General features: G+C 40.2%; 3 protein-coding genes across 3 annotated transcripts; 1 reads left to right on the plus strand and 2 right to left on the minus strand.

The window, feature by feature from the left end:
* The first annotated feature begins 970 nt into the window (after positions 1-970).
* Positions 971-6,760, plus strand: elovl6 (ELOVL fatty acid elongase 6). The gene is made up of 5 exons (XM_077733222.1): positions 971-1,136; positions 1,248-1,331; positions 5,056-5,187; positions 5,325-5,476; positions 6,051-6,760. The coding sequence occupies exons 2-5, from the start codon at positions 1,249-1,251 to the stop codon at positions 6,485-6,487; spliced, it is 804 nt and encodes a 267-aa protein (XP_077589348.1). The 5' UTR covers positions 971-1,136; position 1,248; the 3' UTR covers positions 6,488-6,760.
* A 2,002-nt stretch (positions 6,761-8,762) lies between these two features.
* On the minus strand, positions 8,763-18,195 carry egf (epidermal growth factor). The gene is made up of 21 exons (XM_077732921.1): positions 17,759-18,195; positions 16,290-16,489; positions 16,005-16,186; positions 15,568-15,795; positions 15,279-15,481; positions 14,817-14,930; positions 14,604-14,726; positions 14,100-14,222; positions 13,879-14,004; positions 13,498-13,634; positions 13,172-13,320; positions 12,936-13,040; positions 12,609-12,826; positions 12,351-12,518; positions 12,113-12,229; positions 11,899-12,018; positions 11,606-11,744; positions 11,014-11,178; positions 9,510-9,612; positions 9,213-9,309; positions 8,763-9,151 (listed from the first exon to the last, which is right to left on the minus strand). The coding sequence occupies exons 1-21, from the start codon at positions 17,886-17,888 to the stop codon at positions 8,967-8,969; spliced, it is 3,132 nt and encodes a 1,043-aa protein (XP_077589047.1). The 5' UTR covers positions 17,889-18,195; the 3' UTR covers positions 8,763-8,966.
* A 1,055-nt stretch (positions 18,196-19,250) lies between these two features.
* On the minus strand, positions 19,251-24,002 carry lrit3a (info leucine-rich repeat, immunoglobulin-like and transmembrane domains 3a). Its single transcript, XM_077733533.1, has 4 exons — positions 23,119-24,002; positions 22,192-22,658; positions 21,106-21,411; positions 19,251-20,752 (listed from the first exon to the last, which is right to left on the minus strand). The coding sequence occupies exons 1-4, from the start codon at positions 23,235-23,237 to the stop codon at positions 19,728-19,730; spliced, it is 1,917 nt and encodes a 638-aa protein (XP_077589659.1). The 5' UTR covers positions 23,238-24,002; the 3' UTR covers positions 19,251-19,727.
* Between the last annotated feature and the right edge of the window lie 203 nt (positions 24,003-24,205).

Below are 24,205 nucleotides of genomic sequence, written 5' to 3' on the forward strand. Positions count from 1 at the left end.
TTTTGGAAAAATGCAATGGAATGACAGGTGTTCTCAATGACCTTCAAGCAAATAACTCGACTCATTCTGAGAAGGTTATGATTTGTATCATTGCCAGAAGAGGATTTTTTTTAGATAAATTCTCAGGCCGTGACAACACTGAATTAATCTCAGAGGTCGGCTTGGGAGGTTCAGACAGCTACTGACAGACACAAATTATATGATATACTTTTGTTTAAAAAATATAACATGTGACACATGCCATTTGGACAATGCATGCTTAGTGTTGGTTTCGAGGGAAAAAATGCCAACAGTCTTCATTTCCAGGAGGCTGCACCTTATGCACTGCACCTGCAATGTATTCACATTTGCCATGTTGTTTTTACCTGACTTCTTTTATTAAGTAAAAACCAAATGTCTAAATACTGTATTGCAAAAGAGGATTTTGTATGAATTAGGATTATAAAAATGATGATCAGTTTTGAGTATGCGAATAAAACACTACATTATATATGTAATTGAAAATAATACAGCATGCTCTATAGTGGTATTAAATTACTCTTAAATGCACCTTATGGATGTATTTGCATGTATGATCATTTTATGTTCTTTCATCTGTTCTGTTCATACATGGGCTTTATCATCATCATCAAATCATCAAAAGCCTATTGTTATCATACACAGCTGCATATGACGAAATTGGTGGTTATACGACACAAAATGCGCTTTCCCGGAAAAAGACAAAAGAATAAGTAATAGAAAAATATAAGAGTCACATCACGTTAAGGTAAATACTAAAAAAAAGCCTAATCTAAGATAATGGATATATCGCACCTGCCTCCACGTGAGTGTGAGAGTAAATATCCAATTTGTGAAACATTATCATAAAATATTTGAGCGTGGGGTGATTCATTTTGATTTCAATGCATAAAGTACTACTAATTATATTTATATAGTATTAGTTATATTTTGTTAAATTGAAACTTCCGGCGCCAGGACCCGGGGAGCGTCACCAATTTAACCAAAGGAGGGCGTGGACAAGGCCAGCCGGCGTCTGAGAGGAGGAAAAGAAGCTGCGACCACTTCCAGCCAGTCTATCGGGATTCCCTTCATCACCTCCCGCGTTACCGCGACGTCCTAAGAGCGGCCAGGGCGATGTGAGTGGCGGTCGCGACTAACCAGACCTTTTTTTACTACTAGTAGTACTACTGCCATCACTACCACTATCTACGGAGAAATCCCAAGCTCTCCTCCCTTCCCTTCGACAGCATGTCGGTGTTAGCCCTTCAAGAGTACGAGTTCGAGAGGCAGTTTAACGAGGAGGAAGCCATCCGATGGATGCAGGAGAACTGGTAAATCCACGTTTCACCTTTCGGTTTACACACACATTGGAATTCAGGCTTGGATCGCGCTAATGGGGCTAAAAGCTAGCTGCTGTGTCGCTCCAGCCGCTTCACATTCGAATCCGTCGCGTGATGCCCTTGATTCCCTGTGATTTGTTCACCACGTCCTTCCCTTTCCTCCAACTACAGGCATCAGTCAGCATGGGGATGCTCATAAGGTCATTGTGTCCCTAGCTACACTGTATTTAGCTTAATTTGGAGAGAATGAATCAATCCCATCAGGGCAGGTCCTTTTTTTGTAGCCTGATGTGGGCTGCAAAAATGCAGCTCATTTGGAAGCGCACCCTCAACAAATCAGTTTATTTTAACAGCAGCATTTCTCCTGTCGATATTGTATTTCAATTATCAAAATGTCTGATTTTGTTCGTCAAATGTGAACCCCCTTTACAAATTAAATACAAAAAACGTTAAGGTGACTAAGCATTTAAATGCCCCAAATCTGCTATTTTTCACTGACTCATTTCAGGTGATTTACATGAACTTTCCATCTATATGACATGGACACCCCATAAAGATGAGTTATATGTACATATATGTATAGATATTGCATATATGAGGCCTGACGACTCGGATGTACAGAGCCTGTCATCCCCTAGCACAGAGGAAGCACCAATCAGGTACCTCGACTGATGTCTGCTGACATCGCTACAGCCAATCAGAGGGCAGCATTGTTCTTCAGGCGTCTGTCTTGTAGTATGTCCCACGCATGGTTGTTTAAGGGAAAGTGACGTTTTTACAATCGAGGAGTAAAGGGAAGGGAACAATACATGCCGATAAGGACATTTATCTTAAAAGAACAGCATTGAAACTTAATCCTCACGGCCAAACTGGAGTGACCAGTCCTTGATGCCCATTGAAGGGATTGTGGATGGCACTGAGTTTTTCCCAATGTGCTTACTATTTACATAAGCCAAATTGAAACAAACCTTTTTCTAAAGAGAATACAACCCAACCATAGACTACAATTCTGGTCATAGTTCACAAACTCATTGTCTGATCTTGATTAGATTATTCCTCTTCTGGTTTACATAGCTATGATGGCAGACAAGACATTATTTACTGTGCCCTATCATCAGTTTAGATAAGCACTTTTAAGTTCATGGAGGCCACCAAAGATGTGGAAGCTTTAAACAAAAACCCAACATACATCTGGTGGTCAACTAAAAGAAATATATCTGATTCCCAGAGCAATATAGTATGTTTAAAAGTATTTGATGTTATAATGTTTGTCTATTGTTTGTCTCGCACCTGCCAGATGCTCTAGAACAATTCTCTGGATTTTTATTGTCAAAAGAACATTCTGGAACAACATGTTTAGGCTGCAAAAGTAGTGCATATCCTTGTATCAGGTACGGATGAAATTTCAAATCTTTGACTGGGCTTCCCTCATATCCTTCACTTTCCAATTAGTCATATGCCTGAGCGTTATTGCTGTCATGTTTTCTGCCATTGAAGGAACTTTTTTGACAGAGAGCTTTGGGCATGCAATAATAGCATTTACCTTTTGTTTTTACAATTTCTAATGCACCATAATAGCTCAGAGTCCTATGCAAATGGAGACTGCCGTTAGCATTTCTTCTGATGTCAGATTCACCTGTCAAATGTGCTGTGTCACAACTCAGCCCAATGCTGACAAAAAGCAAATTTTGGTGCGTGCATGAGAATATAAAAAAGGGTAAGATTTTTGGTAATTGCACAATATTGCTGGTTCATGGATCTTGTATATATCTCGGTGCATGCACCCACACAAGAGTTGGCCCACTGTGCTCGAAAGATGCACTAGTGTTGCTGGGCACACCACCAAATCTAATGCAGGCCATTGGAAACATGCACATATTCAGCTAATGCAAATCCAAAAGGTTAATAACGCTTAATGTGTACGTGCTACTGCTTCTACTGCCATTAAAATGATGTTGATCACTACCGACAGCTTCAACTTCAGCAGCCACAGGCGGCCTTCTCGGTCGGTCGGCATGCTAGATGTAGGTTAGCTCTTTAAGAATAGAGCCGAGAGTACTCCTCTCCCATCAGAAAGAAAATATATTTCTTGACCCTCGCTCTGACTTGGCTATTAGCTTCATGCTTGCCACCTCTTGGTCTTTATGGGATTTATTATGCCACCCTATTAGAGACCTTTTACTTGCTAACCTGATTTCCATTTGATTTTTTTCTTCTATATGCATTTACTTGCACATGATAAACAGTAAACTAATCCTGCAGACTCATCCCCAGACTGCAAATACAGGAGGATTATGTAACCACTAAAATCTCCTGGATCAGCTAATAGATCCAAGTATCACAGCAGGTTAGCCAACAGTGCCGTGCAATGTTGTTGGGGGTGGTTACACACCTAAGATATTCTTGTATTTGGCACGCATGATCCTCCAAATTATACACCACTACTTGCGTGTCTGAAGTCGACAATGTGTTACCCAATCTTGTTTATGATGCTACTCCTTACATTGCAAATGGAGGAGTTCTATTTTACTTCACAGAGATGTGTCAAAAATTGCATGGATAGCTTCAAGGCAGGTGACAAATAACATTGAGATGTTTTGCAAGACATACTGCACGTCATTTTGTTGATGGATGGTTCTATGCAGAATACTTTTTATAATTGGCCCTTGGACAATGTTGAATTTAACAACGTTTGCTTGCTTTTGTATTCACATTCTTTCTTGATCCTTGTCCTCGCCACATACATTATACAGTACATTTTATTTCACACCCTTGTGCTATCGGAATGCACATCTCAGAATCCTGTAAGTGCTTGGAGTGACATTGCAAGATGTTAATCGTACCTGCTTTAAAAGTGGCGTTGAACAACAATGCTTTGGCCCTCACCCTAGAGGCCTAGACCCTCACCTTTCTTTGGAGCATTGAGAACCGATGAGGACATCCTGTAGTCTGGCCTTGGCATTTCTATTATGTGACGCATTTTTCTCCCTGGCATGACAAATATAACGGATAAGCTCTGATTGGCCGTCATATCATATCGTCTGCTTTAGAAAGCATATGTTTATTTTTTCTCCCTTTTTTTTTATAATGTTTTCGGTGCCTGATTTAGAAAGCGTATGTTATGTTTTATTTATTTTTGCTTTGAGCACCATGCCCTTCATTATGTCGCTGTCACCACCTGCTTATCCTACGCATAGACACTGATGTTGAGCCTGGGTTAGGGTAAAAAGATAAGAATCATGAGATATTTGGTTCTGCGTGCTTCAAACACTTTAGAGACACAGGCAGAGGTGTAGAGTTCATTGTAGTAATTCCAGTTTGGTTTTCTATACACTAAAGTGTTGCAAGCCTTTTAGAGTCTTTTAGGGGAGACATTAGATGGCTATATTAAGCTTCTAAACATGTTTAAATGTTTTAATTTTATTCTTTTAACACTAAAATTACTCCATACTAGCTAGACTTTAAATTATTTTTTCTATCATTGGTTTGTCAAACACTGCTTAACTTATTGTATGCCAATAAATATTGGTTCCTTCATTTACAGCCCTCCCACTTCAAATTATTTGGAATTTCTACTTTTAAGAATCAATAAGTACTACTTAGGCTGTTCCTCCAGTATGGCTTACATTGCCATAATGACTACTTGTATTCATTTGATTTGAAAGAAAACTGTTGTATAATGGATGTTTTTTTTTTTAATCTTTGGGTGATACAGGAAGAAGTCCTTCCTCTTCTCTGCGCTCTATGCTGCCTGTATCCTCGGCGGCCGCCATGTCATGAAGCAACGGGAGAAGTTTGAGTTGAGAAAGCCTCTGGTGATCTGGTCTCTCACCCTTGCAGTTTTCAGGTGGGGCAAAATTACTGGAATCCTTTCAAATGTTATGCAATGCCTAGCAACATTTCTAAGAAGACATGCCAAATCCTTTGTGTGCTCTAGGTGACAGTTCAGTGATACCTATACTGTTTTGTTTTTTTGCCTTTCAGTATATTTGGTGCCGTTCGCACTGGAAGTTACATGACATACATTCTCATGACCAAAGGCCTCAAACAGTCCGTATGCGACCAGAGCTTTTACAATGGACCTGTCAGCAAATTCTGGGCCTACGCATTTGTGCTAAGTAAAGCGCCGGAACTGGGTAAGACATTTTCAGGCAGCTTGTCATTTTATTCGGTACGTAATTTGGGAAATCCCCATTCCAAGCACGTGGCGGGAAATCACAATTTGTCCATTTCAAAGAATCGCTGTCAGACCTTCCCAGTTGTAATGAGTTTGGTAAGTTAAGTGCTACAATCAACAAAATAATCCAAACTTATGAAGATAATACATTTATTTAATGAACAAAATGTATATACAGTATATTTTATGCTCTGTATATTTACACTACTGGAAGAAATTTATCAATATTTTGTTCACTGACAGCAAAAAAAAACTCAACCAAAATAGCTCAATTTATCACATTTGGATACATTTTATGTCAAACTAAATATTTCAATGTAATTTGTTTGCAACCGTATTTTTCACTGTGCAATTGATTTGGTTGTTGAAATCCAACACTGTACTAATACTTTTTTTTTATATGGCGAAAATGCTTAATACATTTACAAAGTATCAGATTAAGACTCTCTATTGGCAGATGACCTGCAACCTGTGGATGCTGTTTTGAATTAGATGGCAATAATAATGAGTTTAACATCTTGTTCTGTCCACAGGCGACACACTGTTCATTGTGCTGAGGAAGCAGAAGCTGATCTTCCTGCACTGGTACCACCACATCACCGTGTTGCTGTACTCCTGGTACTCGTACAAGGACATGGTGGCTGGAGGGGGTTGGTTCATGACTATGAATTACCTGGTGCACGCCGTCATGTACTCTTACTATGCATTGCGGGCGGCCAGATTTAAAGTGTCGCGAAATTTCGCCATGTTCATCACTCTGACGCAGATCACCCAGATGCTAATGGGCTGCATGGTCAACTACCTTGTATACTCGTGGATGCAGCAGGGCCAGGAGTGCCCATCGCATATGCACAACATTGTGTGGTCCTCACTCATGTACCTCAGTTACTTTGTGCTCTTTGTTCAGTTTTTCTTGGGGGCCTATGTGGGCAAGAGCAAAACACCCGCTGCTGTGAAGAAGACCGAGTAGAAAACGCAAAAAAGAAAAAAAAATGTGAGGACTGAAGGCCGTATAAAAAGTGATACCCGGTGATGAAGTCGTTGCAAGCTGATGTTAATAGCTGATGTTAATAGCTGAAGTCTCTCATTAAGTAGTCTTAAAACACTTGATCAAAAAAAACAAATCTGCCACAAAAGTTGTGTTTACTTGACTTTTAAAACTACTACATATGAAGTTTTTTTGTCAATTTGTGTGTGCTTTATGTTTTTTATCTGTCAATGCAAATAAAGATGTTAATTTTCATTTTTGTGTCAAGCATTGGCCATATTTACTCAGGTCTTAATTTAGTCATTTTCTCATTGAAATAAGTTGATGTTACCATATACAAATGGTGGTTTGGTGCTTCAAATGAAAAGGTGACTTTTTGAAATTGGTGAAACGATGTTTAGGGTGATACATTAACTTTTGGAGTTTGAAACTTTAAAATTAAAGAGGAAAATTCATATACTTCATTTAATTGGAAGAGACTTGTATAAGAAGTTGAGGGATTGGTGCTAAAAAAAATGCAAATTCTAACAAATGTGTTGACTTGGAAGAAAAAATACCAGTGTTCCTAATAATGTGTTGTGCTTCTGGGCTTTTGCACTGTGTTGCTGTCAAAAAAAATATGCAAAGGGCATACACTGCTTCTTGGAAGTCTTTGGGTTAAAGAATTAAGACAAAACTTCTTAAGAACTATGAATACTAACTAGTGTGTTAGAAATGTAGTTGAAGTCCTTACTGTTTGGCTAGGGGACCCTCTAGTGTTCAAGTGATACAATGCACTTAAGCCTTGGATTACTGATTTTTTTTTACTGTGAAAGTTATGCAATAGCTGTTCAGTAAAGATGCCCATATTAAAATACATCTGTCAATTAAACGCATTTATGTTATTTCAATTGCTTTACTGTCATTTATTGCATGCTACATTATATTTTATTTTATTTTTACTGGACATTCCTTTGGATCAAGGCATTGTAGGCCTCCTAAAATACACATTACCAGACTAACAAGTAGTGTCAGCATTCCTGTGGCAAATATCAAAACCTTTTCCTGCATCACTTATTTCAGTGTTAAATTTCCCTTTGAACTTTTTCTTATGAGGTCTGCCTTCATTGTTTTGTTTTCACACAAAAATGATTGCAGTCCATATCTTGCCATTGTTAAATAAACTTTTTTAATGGTACACCTGGCTCATGTAGTCTTATCATGGTTAGTATGGATTTCCTATAAATCCTGACAAACATTTTTTAATGAAATGGTATGAAAACCATTTTTTTAAGGGCAATATTGAAATAAATGTGCTTTGAACTAATAAAGTAATTTAAAGCAATAGCCTAGTTCTCTGCAGAAATTTATCTTGGGGTAATGCTGGTTTCTACAGTATTCCCAGTGGAAATAAATAAATTCCTCATCATTTAAGGTGGAGTATGGCTGAAATTAAAATGCCCTGTTGCCAGCCTCTGGACAGTTCAAGCTTTTACAGCCGATGAATCATTTCTACACCAATAATTGACATGTAGGCAAGATTCACTGGAGTAGATGAATGCTAATACTCTAAAAGTCTTTAGCCGTCCCTCAGGAAACAAAAGTTCCAGGTTTGGATTCCGGCTGGTGTATTTATGCATTAGGGCCTCCACGCTCTTACTCCCTCTACCATTGTGATTTTTTGAATCAGTCTAAATCCTTGTAAAAAGCAGTGTAACTTTGTCCCTGCAGCAGAGTTGCAGTGTGACCTGGAGGATCAGCTCGAAATCCTTTGAGTGGCTCGCTAATTCCCCGCCAAAGACCTCATCAGCTGTCATCCCGGCTGGAATGCAATCGAAGTGAAGCGGACAAAGCTCGTCCCATCTGGCGGGAAAAGAAGTAACCTCCGTTGAAAATTGCCCATTAGTTTTCTGCTAAAATATTGCCCCTATTGTTGCATTGTCTGCATTCAAACACAAATTCAACATTTTATAACATATATCACAGGTCCATGTTTTTCCCCCTAGATTAAAATATACTATATAACATGATCTTAAAAAAAGTGAAACCAGCCAAAATGTGTTTACCAGTAAATTGAATAACACATTGTTATAGTTTTATTGATAGAAGTAAAAACAAGATTAATGTCACAGTTTTATGCAACAGCTTATAGCTGGTGGAATATTCTATACACAACGTTCCCTACTCAAGGAACAATCTATCCGGATGATAATCAATTATTGTGTCACCGATACCTAGGTTTATTGTACCGATACCACTATCGGCACCTTAGATCTTAGTGGCATCAGAACTGGTCCCCGTCCGCAAAAAGCAAAAAAATCCTCATCACATCTATTTTCTGTTCCTCTCACTATGATGATATATATTTTGGTTGAGTTATTCCTCCGTATAACCAATTTAGTGAGGTAATCTAGGATGAACACCCTACTGTCATATCCAGGATGTTGTTAAACCCTAATGTAAGAAGTAAGAAAATCAAGGCTTAAACTGTTATGGAGGCATTTGACTCCACACAAGGGAGTTGTGTTGGTGTGATGGGGTCCTGGGACAGAATCATGCTTTGGTGGGGTTTCTGGTTGGTCTCCATAGCAACGGTGGACACCATGGAGCACTCGTATGCCTGGTTGCGTTTGGACCACGTGCCCACCTCTTCAGATGGGTTGTACCCTAAAAGAATGCAATTATATCATGCATGATGCAGGCCTATATTTAACTAAGCTTTCTGTACCTGTCTCTGATGAGCACGATGGACATACAGCTCTCCTTGGACAATGGGTTAGGGGAAAGACGCTTGCTTTTGGGTCGCTGTCCACTGTTGGGTAAACCTGTAGAGTTGGCAGAGATTAATTATGACAGTTTCACAAAAAATGGTGTCACTACATTATCTATTGTGGACCCCAATTGAAAAACAGAGCGGGTAACCTGACTGCAATAGACTTTGGTCTCTAGGATACTAGAAAATTTGAGTGCCTAGGTATGTGTGGTAGTAGACATCGGGTGGACTGTGGGTTGCTAATTTGCTCACCTGAGGTTTACCGTCTTTTGTATTCTCCAAAACGCCCTTACACGCGTCACTGGTCTCACAAAATGTTTCCACTGAGTTCTTCTTGCAGAAGAGTCTTGGAGTTCTGCACACAAGAGGATAAATGGATATTTTAATTTTACTTTTCTCCCAAAAGTAATTATTAACACTCGGTTTGGCATTTGTGAGAAAAGATTTAAGACTCGGTCTACATACTTTGGACGTAACTTGACAAATACTGCCAATTTACATTGAAAATGTGCCATTTCAAGATAATGTACCAATTGTTTTAACCTAGAAGAAAATATATTTTTCAGGTAGTATGAGATTCATCAACTCTGGGTTATATAATTGCATCATGTCAATCATCCTGTGTAAACATAACCTTGCATAGCAGAACTGCAGTATAAAATGGTCCTTCAAAAATAGAGACCTATTCCACGACCCCAAAAAATGTGAATTTGTACGAGGGCTATGATAACGTAGTTTTTCCTACAGCTCATGTTCTTATGAGGCTTGTCTGAAATTTGGTCAGCAAATCCAGTGCTTGTGGATTATCTGTGAATTTGACAGAGTATTTAGGGAAGTCAGTTTTTAAATCCACAGCAGTTCTTTGGTGGCTCATATCACTATGCAATGGGGGATATTTTTCCCAACCCCTTCTATAGAAAAGACACTGAAGCACCAAACTCAAAAAGAGCGCCCAAGTGCACTCGCAGTCAAGTGCAGAATGCAATTTGAGGCCGAGCTATTGGCAGCCACGCAAGGGTCATACCTCAGCGGCTCCATTTTGTCGCCCTGAAATGGCCTATTTTGATGCATAATTGCTGTCGAACAAGCGAAACCAAGCATGTAATTGAAAGCGTGCCACTTCCACAGAGGGGTAGGAGGTACTGTGACCAAACCAAACGCTCGGACGGAAGTGCGAGGTGGGGGTGAGTTAAAAGTGCATAGCGAACGCTGACAGCCTTGTCCATAAGCTGGCAAAACAACAGCAAAGCAAATCAGCTATTTGGTTGGCAGCTCGTGTGGAAATAAATAGGAGCGGATGTTCCAGCTGCGTAGTCACTCGGCCACGCGGCCGTACTACATGCTGCCACATGTGGCCCCCCGCCTAGAGGAGCTCACGTTACATAGCTTAAGAGTGCCCAACTTTGACAGACACTTTCTTTCTGTGTATGCTTTTGTTCAGATGGATCCAGCATTGATTGTTTAACCAATGAGGTTTCTTCTGAAATCAGAAGGACCTGACAGCAATTAACTGATTACATTTTTAAGACACTAGATTGGTGAAAATGTGTCCTTTTTGGTTAGAATGGAAACCTCCATCCACTGCAGCCTTTGAGGACTGGGTTGGAACTCAATCTGTCTGGCATATACTACTGTGTTTTGGCATGTGTATACTGTGGGAAGTACTATCACATTTGTAAGTGGTACTGCTGCACTTATCTATGACATTAGTTTTCTAAATGGAAAACAATAATTGGTGTATAGTGAAGCAATTTACCCGTAACAGAAGATGACACAGGCACTGACGGAGAGCAGGCAGACGAGAAGGACCATGCAGGAGGCCACGATTACATTCTTCTGCTTCTCCACCTCGGCCTGCTGGAGTTCCCACCACTCCAAGTCGCTGAACTGACAGCGCTCACCCATGTAGCCAGCCACACAGCTGCAACAGGTAAACATTCACACACCCTCATATTACCATACATACACTATTCTGATGCTGCTATGATGTTTGCTTTGTTTTTGGCAATATAAATTGCAATATACAGTTATATTTATTTTTAAACCACTTTGCATGTGTCTAGGCAATATATGCACCTGTGACCTCTCCAATGTGCCCTTAATTCTTTTCAGATATATATTTTTTAAATGCAATTGTCAGTATTATGGAACAATTGTGACCCCTGTTGGTTGAAAATCATTCCAGTCAAAAGGAGACATGAGGTTTTGGATCAGTATCATAAAAGATGTAGTAGTCGACACACATGATTTACTTTCATGGGCCGCACAAAATGAGGTGTTGGCCAGATCTGGGTCCTTGGCCGCCACTTTGACATTTATGCATATAGATGGGGAAAATGATGAATTACTTGCAGGCGTAGGACTCCACCTCAGGGAAGTAGAAGCAGACACCCTGGTATAAGCAGTAAGACTCATGGGTGGAGGGGCAACTCTCCATAGAGCTTCCAGGGCGGCTTGTTGTCGCCAACGATGGTGTGATGTGCATTTCTAGGAAAAGAGCAAACAAACCACTAAGAGTAGGGAGTACCAGTAATAGTACACTAGTAGTTATTTTTATACCCACAGATTCAAGTCCCCATCAAAATTGCATCACCATCCTTAAGTCATGTCTCAATATCATAGAATTACATGATGTACTCACCCTCACACAAATGTCCATCACCAGTAAAACCTTCCAAACAGGAGCAGACTGGACTGCCAGCTAGTAGGTGACACTTAGCATTTGGACTGCATGATCTAGACAAAAAACAATCATTCTGGTCTGATAAAGACCAAAAAAAAACATGTCATTCAGGCTTGTAACTAAAAGGGTGAACTTTCTATTATTTTTCTTTATATTGTTTATGTATAGTTACCTGATACCATCTTGTCTGTGAACGTCCTTCCCTCAACATCTGTTGTGTTAGAGGGCATGATAAATGTTTTGTCTGGGTATGATGTCACATCTCCTGTCTTGTTATAAAGGCCTAAACCTGTGAAAGATGAGTCAAACATTTCCATTTCCATACCATAAAGTCAAGCTTATCCTTGCCCTGGCCTGAACCAACCCTTGACAGATTCATAAAATATATTATTATTGTTGTTTTGCTATACCTGGTTTAGCAAGCGGATGCACAATCACAACTGCAGTGGGTAAGACCAAGTCACTGTGGAAGTGTTGCAGTTCCCTCCCAGTGCGTTTGTGCACACTTATCAGCTGCCGGTTATCTCTGTCTAACATCCACAGCTTGTCCTCAAAGACAGCCAGGTCAAATGGTCGTCCTGGGCCAGTCGAAACAAGAAATAATATTGAAATGAGGAAAGCATTAATTATTGGGTACTGGTTTCGCTTGTTACAGTTCATAACCTTACCTACATGGTTCTCTAGAAGAACCCATCTGTCGGAACCATCCAGAGAGCAAGTCTCCACCCTGGTTTCGTCGCACCAGAACAGACGACCATCAGTAAAGTCGACGGTTAGACCACTGGGTGCCACCAAATTGGTATTTACGATCACTGCTCGGTCCGTTCCGTCTAAAGAGCACCTTTCAACCATAGGTCGACTTCCAATATCCGCCCAGAACAACTTCCTCAAAGAAAGAAATAATGTGTAAGGTAGAAGACATTTTAAATCAGCTCATATAGTGACAGATTTTCAAATGTAGGAATCTAGCAATACAATATGTTGATCAAACTGACTTTTTCAGTGGATGAACTGCAATTGATGTTGGTTTGTCAAGTCCACTGCTTGCTATAGTTGTCATATTAAATCCATCCAAGGTACTGCTGACCACTGTTGACTGGCTGGAAGTGCCACATTTAGATCAAGAATCATTACTTAAGAGAGAATAGTGGAGAAAAAGAGGGGAAATTGGCAACATCACAAAATCTAACCCTAACCCAAATATGATTAAAAAAACTATCCATCAACGCACCTTGTAACAGTCCAATACATCTTGCGATTGATCCAGTCGACAGCCAGTGCACTGTTTGAATCTGGACCGTCAGTGATGAGGCCCTGTCTGTATCCGCCATTCAGATGTACCCGCTCGATGGCTTTCTTGGATGTACTTGCAAAGTAGACCTTGTAATAAAATAAAAGAACACATTTAATGTATTTCACTCCATCTCCTGAGGCCCAATACAAATTTAATAACCAACGTTGACAGCATTCAGCATGACCACTTGGAGTCCTTGAATACCCCCATCCAGTGCTGTGCATTACTTTTAAACTTACTTTAATGTGAATGTGTTTTCTTACATGATTGAACTTTGGATCGTAGTCCAAAGATACAATAGCTCCTCTAGGTTCGTCTACCAGGGTTTGACCCTCAGTGCCATTTACATTGATTCTGTGGACACCCACTAGACTGGCAACAAGCAGGTACGGTGTTGGCCCTAAGAAAATACAAAATTAAAATGCACTATTGCAAGCACAAGCTTCAATCATTATACAGAACTGTTTTATTGGGGGCCCGGTGGTGGTTGTGTGGACCCTTGTGCCCTGCAATTGGCTGGCCACCAATTCGGGGTGTCCCCTGCCTGTGGCCCAAAGTCAGCTGGGATAGGCTCCAGCACCCCAGTTGAGATGACAACAGTGTCATTGCTCAGCTGTTGATTATCCACAATAACAAGGACTCACCTGAGGCAAAGCACCGCTTGCCGTCATGATGAAGTTGGTACCCAGGTAGGCAATCACATTGCCATCTAGTGGGAGATACCGGGATGCATAGCTGACTGCAGCCTCCCCTGTCTGCAGAGGAACAGCCTAGATGCAACATTTATTAAAAAGAAATACATTAATAGAAAATGCTGAAGATGGTCTAGTTTTTTTATATTTTATTCCATAGAAACAATACATACCTGTACAGGCCTGTCCATCCTCCTTTAAAACAGAGCCTTTTAGACAAACACACATGGGACCCTCCTCTGTTGCTAGACAACCGTCACCACACTCAGAGGCATTGTCTTCGCAGGCCATGATCTCTGATGAGAAAAAACAACAAATATAGTAGTTGAAACTTTATTTTTCATTTAGGTCACTAAACTACGCCCCGTGCATGGTGTCTGAAATTATTTTTAGACAATTAGGTATTTCCTTGGATGGAAGTCCAATTGGCAACAAGCTCCTTATGTAAAATCCTTCTATGAAGTCAGCTCCTAATCCTTTAGAAATAGGTGAGTGTGATGGGAAGCAGTCTGAGAAGTAACTTAGTGCACTCTGGACATGGATATCAATCACATCCTTATATACACTATATGTACTATATAATAGATATAGATTTAAATTATATCGGGATGTGCAAATGTCACCTCACTAAAAACAGCCTGATTGGAACTAATAATCAATGACAACCAATACTGCACCTCTACACATTTTTTTGTCCGGTAGGAGGGCATATCCTTTGGGGCAGGTGCAAAAATAAGATCCTGGAATATTTTCACAGCCAAGAGAGCATCCATGATTCCAGTGGGCACATTCATTCACATCTAAGATACACAAGAAAAAAAGAGTACTTACGTTCTTAGTGAGACATTGAATCCTTTTGGGTAAATTGGCAGCTGACAAAATAGTCTTACCTTCACAGTGGGAGCCTTGCTTACTAAGAGCAAAGCCTTTGTTGCACTTACAAACTCCCCGCTCAGTTGATTTTGAGCACACGTTGATACAGTTTCCGCTCTGTTCATCACATCCTAAATCAATAGACTCTGTTAATGATATGCAATATTTTCCAGCATTATTCTGAATACTACTAATTCAGTTAACCCCTTGATGCCAAAAATTGCAAAAAAATAACTTATTGGCTGATCTTGACAGCGATTCATGTCTAATATGTTTTGCCCGGGAGGGATGGCAGACAGACAGAATAAAAAATAAATAAACAAAAAGGAATGATAGTATTAAAGTAAATGATGTATGATGCAAATTCGCAACAATAGGCTTCTAAAATACAAAAAAAATGCATTGAGGCTGTTTTGATTTTGAATGTCACTCATTTCCAACTGTGGTCATCAAGGGGTAAAATAGAGGTCAAGTAAAACCTGGAAAGGGGGTTGCTGAGTCCGCCATTGGTTGCAGGTCAGGATGAACCACTTTGATATCAACCGGGACCTTTGCCATTTGTTTTATGCTGACATCCAGAGCTTCGCCACCTGTGTACTTGTTGACATGTTTTATTGCCCGGGACGTGCTCTCAGTGTAATATACATGCTCGAGAAAAACCGCTAGTCCCAGCAAATCAGACCTGAGCAAACGATAGAGACCAACGTGATGCACACAAAGGAAATATAAAAAAGGGATGGGATTGAAAAGAACTTGCTGTGTGTTTACTGAAGGGGCTGATCTACGAAGTGCAGGGCTTTGCCGTTATAGTCCGAAGACGCCATGGTGCTTTCCCCTTGCAGACTAAACTGAACCCAGAATAATCTTTTGTCTCTGAGGTCGACACAAAGTGACTTTAACTGTTGTGAGCCTTTTATCAGTGTCATTTTTGTGTGTCCCATCACATCTGAGCGCTGGATACTTGGGGTCATTCCACCAGAGAGCCAAAACAAAAACCTGTATAAAAATATATAGTGTTTGATAAACTGAACAGCAAGATTTGATTGATCATCATCATTGCAAGTACTTTTATTATTCATTCATTTATTTTAAAGTATTAATTCACTGGATGGCATTGGGCCTGGTAGATATTCACTCTCTTTTGACTAGGATGGCCAGACATAATTTTTTATTCAGGCAAGTCAGAATACGTAAATTGATGTTACCTTTTAGTAGGGTCAATTGCAATTGAGCTGGGCTGATTCAAGTGCCTGACAAGAGTCCTTTCATTTTTCCCATTTGTATCCATCCTCTTAATTCGGCCCTTTTCCCTGCTCGTCCAGTAAAGAGCATTCCAAATCCAGTCCACAGCAAGCCCTGAGATTTGTTTGTCAGATGAGTATAGTTTCTGTGAAAAAAGAAAAAATGATAATTTAGTAGGTCTATTAATAGAATAGACCCTATGATTTGATAGAAGAGGAATGGCTCTGAGTATTAGTTTCGTCATTCACCTGTCTGTTCGCTCCTCTAACGGACGATCTGTAGATGATCCCCGTGTGCTTGTCCACCCAATAAATTCGTTCATCACTAAAATGGAAATTTAGCAAGATAGAAGATGCCACACCAGATATTAGCCGTCTCTGGTTCTTCCCATCTAAGTCCATCCTGTGTATGGCTTTACCATGGCCGAAGATCAGAAAGGGCTGCAGAGCTTAAGACAAGACATTATATAGTCATCATCCATCAGTCAAATAGCCTCTTTAATTTCTACAATGCCTACAACAGGGTGAAGTTTGAAGTGCTGTGTTGATAAATCCTTGTACTTTAAAAACTAAAGATGATCGACTTTCCATTTATTCAGCAATCTAGTTAGCTATGGCAACTACGACTTTCAACAATACCGTAAAATGAGTTATTGAGGAATAACCTGTAGACCTTGACATATGTGTTTGTGCTGTTGTTCTGTCATGTTAATCTCACTATTTGTGTGCAACCATGGATACCGCCTTGTATCTGTGGAATGAAGAAAAACAATGACGGACTGCAGACAAGCAACATAATGAAATTGTGGTTCATGGGACGGTCAACATTATTCTCTAATCTGCAGTATGTGTTCATCCAACCCAAGTTGAATGCATGTATCACTTTGTTGAATGTTGGCATTTGATAACCGACTCAAATTGTCTATGCTATGTAGATGTGCTTAAGGAGTTGTTGGGGAACCAAAATTAACAGCTGTTTAATACGAGGTGGTGGTGATTTTTTTTGCATACAAACGTTTTGAATAAGGAACAGAAAGTATAAGTGCTTCACATTCTTGCCACATGTTGACTCTGTAAACAGAAGGTATGACTCATCCTCTGACTGGAGGACATACTTTCGCCACTACATTTACTCATTTGAAACACTGTCATGTGAATGTAATATAGCAAAGTATAGCATAAAACAGCATACCAAAAGTTGTATTCCTCACAGGAAAATATAGTATTTTCTTTCAACATAGTTTAAAATATTTCCTTGTCCATTTATGATAATAGAGTGATGCAAGTGGTATTTTGATAAAGGAATTTGTAAGCATTTTGTTATTAAACTATAATCTAAAAAATGTTTTTACAACACACTTTATTCTTTTCATAATATGCCATTTGGTTAAAATAATAATAATAATACAAGACTGTCATGTGCTGTTACATATATTCAGCACTTTAAATTAGCCCACAGCTTTTGTAGGAAGACATAATTGGTGTATATAATTTATGTAATGGTCCAATGTGTATTCACTGTAGATAGTTTTGCAGGCCTCCCGAAACTACAACATCTTCAGGCCCCAATTTAAGACATCACAGTGCTTTATCTAAGTATCCAGTTAGTAAACATAATTAAACTCACACAACACATTCTCAGATACAGCATTCCATCCAATTGTATTACAAGGGCAGTTTTTATGTCAAAGATATATTTTATGATTCCACCAACTCACCGGGACAGCTGCCATTCCTCCCCGCCCTTGTCACTCGCTCGTCCCAGCATGCCGTTTCCAGGGTCATGGCGCCGCTGTTTTGCACCGTGACATAGACCAGTGCCATCGTAATAAGCGTCAAGGCCAACATAATCCTGGTCACTCGGCCTCAGGCATTACCGCCAATGGCAACAGAGTGGAAGAATTTCCTCAAGCCAAGCGACATTTGTGCGTGAACTGCTTGCATGTCACCCAAGCAGCAATTTGATGGTGAAATAGTACAGCCTTACATACAAAGAGGTGCCCTCAGTCTCAAAAAGAAGATGTCAGAAAATTGTGTGAGGCTCCTGATCACACCCAAAGTCGGCCCCCTTACAGCCAGTCTGTTTTGGAAGCAAAGATTGAAATTCCTGACACCCTCTTGGTAAATTTTGCACATGCAACCCCAACCTTGGAGCAAAACCTCCTTTAAGTTAGTGTACCAGGCAGAATGTGGAAAATGCCAACTATTGGGCCAGGCCCTGTAGAAAGGTCCCACACAATAACATTTTGGTCTTACTCCTCCCCCTTGAGAGACATGTTCCTTTGCCGTGGGGAGGTGCAATTGTAATTGGGAGAGTAAAAAGTTTATTCTGATGGTCAATTTTGACCTATTTGTCACTTTAACATAGCATTTGGGCAACTTCTAATCAACTAGTATGAGCCCAGCTAAGAGCAAAGGGACATTCAAACTCGATACAGGATAGCCGAATTTGAGTTCTGAATGGCAGAAGATAGTTGTCAAGATCATTAATGTCAATTCAACCATGGTAAAATTCACTAATTCCTAAATGACATACATTTACTTATACCATAGACAATACAGTTTTTAAATAGTTTGTGCATTTTATCACTTTATGCCAAGAATGAGTCATTTCCAGAGAACGGAATGGGTGCGAGCGCATTATCCTTAATTGTGTGGAGAACAACTGCTGAATGTCAGCAACCAAACCCTCTATTCATAGCCGTTGTGACTGAAAGTCATTGTCAGACCCGGCGTCACCAGTAACCCCGTAGAGAAGTGCTGGAAGATTTATACAGCTCAATTAGTTCTTTATTCCAATCGTGGCCTAAGCAGTGACCTTTCCCACAGTTGTCTTTCCTTTTACCGCGATGGACAATGGACATGACAATATGTTTGCTCTGTCTTAGTTTTTGTTTGCTCTTCGTTACCACTCCAACCACATTTAACTTACACATCCTTCTGGAACAGAGTAAAAAAGAACTATCAGGCTGACGAGAGCCTTTTTGGGATCCCTATGATTGACTGGCGACCAGTTTAGGGTCTACTCTGCCTTTTGTCAGGAACTGCTTGACTCATTGTCTGGCTTTGTACTGATACTACTACTGATACTAAATTTAAATATTCAAATCTAAAAATGAGACCCTGTTAATGTTCAACACAATTTATCATGCAAACCCAGTAAAATAGAACAAAACCACTGAAGGGCACTTTGAAATTACTTGTCATCAATTCAGTCATGTTTCATTTTATTTACACAAATGTATAACATAGCATTGAAAACAAACTTGTTTACATGATTAAAAGTGGCAACCTTTAACATCATCACATTCTATAAACATTAATCGTTTAAGGCATATTTGGATTTTGAAGGTGACGGGAAGTGGCTGCGAATTATTTACTTCTCATGTCGAGCACATGATATATGGATATGTTATTTTTACATTTTGGCATCAAATATAAAAAAAACAAAAAACAAAAAATCCTCCCCCACTTTTCTTGGACTTATGCATAAGTCCAGTGAAGGTTTGATTTGTGATGACACTGTCTGAAATTTTAAACAGACATAAGGCTAAGAGGGAAACATGGCATGCAAAGTATAACGATATCACTTATCTTTAGAGGTGGATGTCTTTTAAACCTCTCAATTGATTTTTGAAGGTCGATGAAAGGCATTTAATAACATCTTTCATGCAAAAGGTTTTAGATTCAGCAGAGATACTCGGATCGGGAACTGTCACTTTTATAGGACATCTGGGAGTCCATACTCGAGCGAGAACATAGCAGCAACCTTTCTGACTCGTGGGTGGGCCTCCTTGCCCAAAGCTCCGTTGGGTGAGGGTTCATGGCCCTTTGCTTCATATTGATAGTCTCAAACTTGACATAGCTTTCCTTTTCCAGCTCCTCGCAGTCCGGAGCTGCCTCGCTAGTCTTGCTGTAGAGGTCCAAGATCTTGTAGAGAAGCAGACCGATGAGGGGTAACGCCAACGCGCAGGCAATGCCACTAATAATAAAGAAGAAACGGTTCTGTCCAATATCTTCCAAATTGTCCTGTGTATAAAAGTCAATGCAAGGGTCCTTTGCAGTGGCGGTGCCTTTGGCTATGAGGCAAACAGAGTACCTAATACCAGGGGAGAGTTCTTCCAGCAGTATTTTGCCACTGCCTGCATTAGTTTCCACAGTTCTTTTGTAGTCGTCCTCAACATCTTCGCCATAAGGTGAATATACCACAGTGAGAGGAGAATCTTTGGGTAGGCCCTCCGCTGCCCAGACTAAAACCGCACTGTCAGATGTTTCTTCCAAAATCTCCAAGTCTTTGACTGTCTTCCACACTTCATTTTTTTTACTTTTTTCATCCGACACAAATTTCCGCCCACCACTACCTTGCTGGTTCTTTGCAGGCCTCAACGAACCTTTTTGAATACTTGGAGTCATTTTTGGTTTCGCAGGGATTGCGACCGGTGTTGTCTGATCTTTGGGCAAAGTCGTTGCCATGGCGCCCATGTCCTTTCCTGGACCAAGTGACCAGTCCAGACCCGTCGAACCCGTCTGGGTTTCGAGCAACGTCTGAGAGATAGTGGTGCTCGCAGTGCCAGCCACTGATATGGATATAGTGGCTATCGCAGTGCCGGCCTCATTCTTGGCTTTGCAGCTGTACTCCCCAGCATCTTTGTGTAGGATCCCATGCAGGCTCATAATGGACCAACGGATGCCGTCCCCTGGTGACTCCTGAACTGTTGAGTTAAGCAAGAAAATCAATGTAAAGAGCCAGAAAACCTTTCTATTGTTGCTTTCAAAATCTATAAAGAATAGGCCAGTGCAACATCCATTTCCATATTTTCTATGGTGGAATATGGGATAATAAAACTCCATGGGACATTAAGACTCAACTATTGATGAACCACCATATCTTTGCTGCTTATTGCAAGGACAAAACCACAAGAATTCTGAGGAATCTAGAATTAAATAGCAAGGTTAAAAGGTTAAAACTAGTATATAACTATAGCAGAGCTACAACTAAGATGTTCTTAGAGGCTGATTGTAGAGTGAAATCGAAATGTGGTGTCAGAATAAGGTAGCACAATACCTGTGCTGTTAACAAGCGATCCCTCAGACCTAGCCCAGTAAAGGTTTGGTGTCGGGGAGCCAGTGGCATCACATCGGAGGAGAACATTACTACCCAAGGGAGAGGTGATCTTGGTCGCTGATGTCATGACTACAGGCTTGACACAATTGACCAGTTCAGCGCGCTGGAAAAGGATGCCGGAGAGGTTTTCAGGGGCGCTGCAGGTTAGGAACAGGTCCATCAGAACCACGGGTGTGACTGCCATTTTGGAGATCTCAATCATTTTGGAGATTCTGCAGTCACAGAACCATGGGTTGTCTTGGAGGCCTGTTTTTTTACACAGAATCACAAAGTTCATTACCATGACAAGCTCGGTGTATTCACAAGAAGCCACTGTGCAAGTGAGCACCTGTTGCACACAATAATCAAACACATGTACCCAGTGCATATCAAATCCCTTTAACCAGATTAGCAATCCTAACAATGTTAGCCAGTGCTCTTAATCTGGCTCTGGCCTTTATTTGTAGTGTTGCTATTCACCAAGGCACATCAATAGATTACAATACTTGCGTGTTGAAATGAGGGTAGATGTGGCAGTATCACAGTAATACTATTTCATATTTCCATTTTCCATTTTTACTTGGAAAAATAACATTTTACTGTGACAATTTTGTATAAATATATATGATAACATATTACATTAGTATTTTATGATTCCATTTCTCTTTTGGGACTTATAACTGTTGGAGTGTGTGAATTAGATTTTATAAGATATGAAATTAAATGTCTGGAAACAGATTGCAACCAATTAAATGGATGATTAAATCTGTGGTTCAAAAATATTCATGGGTAATTGAGATTAGCAAGAAATGATGCATGCTTTGTTTTATTCTCCACTCAATTAGGGTGATCATTGAATCACAGACGACTAGTGTGAAATGCACCTCGAATTAATTAGAATGCGCTAATTTGATTGTGTCTTGACGCCTCTAGGTTTAGATCATTAGAACCAATTTGGCTTGCTTAGCAGGAGACTGATGGGACCATGCCATTAATGTAATTACAAGTGACCTATCCTGCCTAGTCCTGATGAGCTTTGGTACTCACCCAGCACCACCTTTTGCGAAGCATTTGAAGTGACGGGCTGTCCGTTGAATGGAGGCCAGATATCCATGAGGTCCGAGGGCAGGGTGGCTAATTTGTTGCTGGACAGATCCAAATACGTAATTTTTACCAGGTATGGAATGGCCTCAGGGGCGACACTGGTAAGCCTGTTGTTGTGCAAGTCCAAGGTCCTCAACATGGGCATCTCCTTGAGAGATTCCCACGGAAAGACGGAAATCGCGTTGCCGTCTAGCCTCAGTTCATGGAGAACTTTGAGATTGTAGAAACTTCCCATGTCCACTGAAGAGATTGAGTTATAAGTGATCCACAGATAGCGGAGCTCCGCCAGATAGTAAAAAGCTTCAGTCGGTACACGGCGGATTGCGGTCTTCTCCACACGGAGCTTGATGGTGTCCACTGGGACATTGACGGGGATGTCGGACATGTCTGGGTCGTTGCAAAGTACAGACCTAGGAATAAAATATATTAAATCACACACATGAAACATATTCATCCTTAACTAAGGACTTCATATGACACATATTCATCCTTAACTAAGGACTTCATATGACACATATTCATCCTTAACTAAGGACTTCACATTAAACATATTCATCCTTAACTAAGGACTTCACATTAAACATATTCATCCTTAACTAAGGACTTCACATTAAACATATTCATCCTTAACTAAGGACTTCCCAATTTCTGTTGGTAGATCAAAGCATTTAAGATTACAAACATTTACTCGAATGTTGGCGCTGCTTGCAACACAGTCATGTAGGGCTTGAGATCTGTGCTAATTAGTTACGTCTCAAGGATTATTTGGACTCTATCACATCGGTAAACACCTCATGCTGGATATGAATGTTTTATTTCTACTCACCGCAATGAGTTCTAATTTTTTGGGTGTACGTAGTTTAACCTTACCTGGTTCCCGTTCCATCGTTGCGTCCATGAAAAACACAAGAGCACTGTGACGGACAGTAAGGACAAGCCGTATTCAGGCAACAAATCAACACCAAGGTCCGTAGGATCTGATGCATCATTTCACTCTGAAGAACCCAAAAAGTCACATGGAGGAGGGATTGCGAAAAAAGTCATTGGGATTTGTTAGAAGATCCGAAGATTCCTCCCAAAAACGAAACGGCGTATTTAGAAAAGCGCTTTCAAAGTCCATAAGCGTTGGCTGCCTGGCGAGGGACTTACAGGACAGGTCACCTGTGAGATACTAATCACTCACCCCCACCAGCCTTGCCAAGATTAGCAGAGGATTTCTTTGGGTTGGAAAAGGTCACGCAAGCCCGCCAGCAGGCCCTTTAATCGTTAATCGGCCACTTCCAGAAAGGGTTTCCTTTTGAATGATTCACACCATTTTTTTTTCCAGATAACCGCTAAGGAATGTTTTTGAGACTTTGGTGGCAGTCCTGTAACTTATTACAATAGCTGTACAAAATTCAGAGTTTCCCAGATTTGTACAAAGAATTGCAAAAAATAGTCAAAGTAAGACTAAAATGGATTAGTGCTGCCTGACATGACTTGGCAAACAACCAAATATGTAGTACTGTAATATCTTGTCTAAGTGGCAGATGTTTGCAAGCGTTCTGTCTGGCAGCTGAGTGCAGAGTGTAATTTTGCATATGATTTTAAGACTGACTGGGCCCGTCGCGTACAGCCAGAGGTCAATGTCATCCTGCCTCTTGATGAATAATTATGGGAATGGACATTTATTTAACAACATACCCAAAAATTAAGTAGTATTCTTATCATTTTAATCACTGCCATTGATGGAGATAGATATTCAATCCATTTGAGTTCAGAGGATGGTCAATGAATGGTAGATAATGTTTTCTTGCAATTCATATGAATCTATTTCCAACTTAAAATGGATTGGATGTTTATATAATGTATAATATACGTAGCAATGTTCAAATTCACGTGCATGATTTTCACTCCAAAGAAAAAAAATATATACAGTACACATATATATTCTAATATATAATATTTCTATTACTAT

Source organism: Stigmatopora nigra, chromosome 14 (assembly GCF_051989575.1).
Source record: "Stigmatopora nigra isolate UIUO_SnigA chromosome 14, RoL_Snig_1.1, whole genome shotgun sequence".
In the NCBI taxonomy this organism is placed as follows: domain Eukaryota; kingdom Metazoa; phylum Chordata; class Actinopteri; order Syngnathiformes; family Syngnathidae; genus Stigmatopora; species Stigmatopora nigra.

What these genes read in the sequence shown, in the direction of transcription:
- egf (XM_077732921.1), bottom strand. Translation starts at nt 17,888, where the DNA reads ATGTTGGCCTTGACGCTTATTACGATGGCACTGGTCTATGTCACGGTG. An exon ending in GAGGAATGGCAGCTGTCCCG is followed by an intron (nt 16,490 to 17,758) that starts GTGAGTTGGTGG and finishes TCTTGTCTTAAG; the next exon opens with CTCTGCAGCCCTTTCTGATC. An exon ending in CTCAGCAACCCCCTTTCCAG is followed by an intron (nt 14,931 to 15,278) that starts GTTTTACTTGAC and finishes CTATTGATTTAG; the next exon opens with GATGTGATGAACAGAGCGGA.
- lrit3a (XM_077733533.1), bottom strand. Translation starts at nt 23,237, where the DNA reads ATGATGCATCAGATCCTACGGACCTTGGTGTTGATTTGTTGCCTGAAT. An exon ending in AACGATGGAACGGGAACCAG is followed by an intron (nt 22,659 to 23,118) that starts GTAAGGTTAAAC and finishes TTTTATTCCTAG; the next exon opens with GTCTGTACTTTGCAACGACC. An exon ending in TTCGCAAAAGGTGGTGCTGG is followed by an intron (nt 21,412 to 22,191) that starts GTGAGTACCAAA and finishes GTAAAAAAACAG; the next exon opens with GCCTCCAAGACAACCCATGG.
- elovl6 (XM_077733222.1), top strand. Translation starts at nt 1,249, where the DNA reads ATGTCGGTGTTAGCCCTTCAAGAGTACGAGTTCGAGAGGCAGTTTAAC. An exon ending in CGATGGATGCAGGAGAACTG is followed by an intron (nt 1,332 to 5,055) that starts GTAAATCCACGT and finishes TGGGTGATACAG; the next exon opens with GAAGAAGTCCTTCCTCTTCT. An exon ending in CTCACCCTTGCAGTTTTCAG is followed by an intron (nt 5,188 to 5,324) that starts GTGGGGCAAAAT and finishes TTTGCCTTTCAG; the next exon opens with TATATTTGGTGCCGTTCGCA.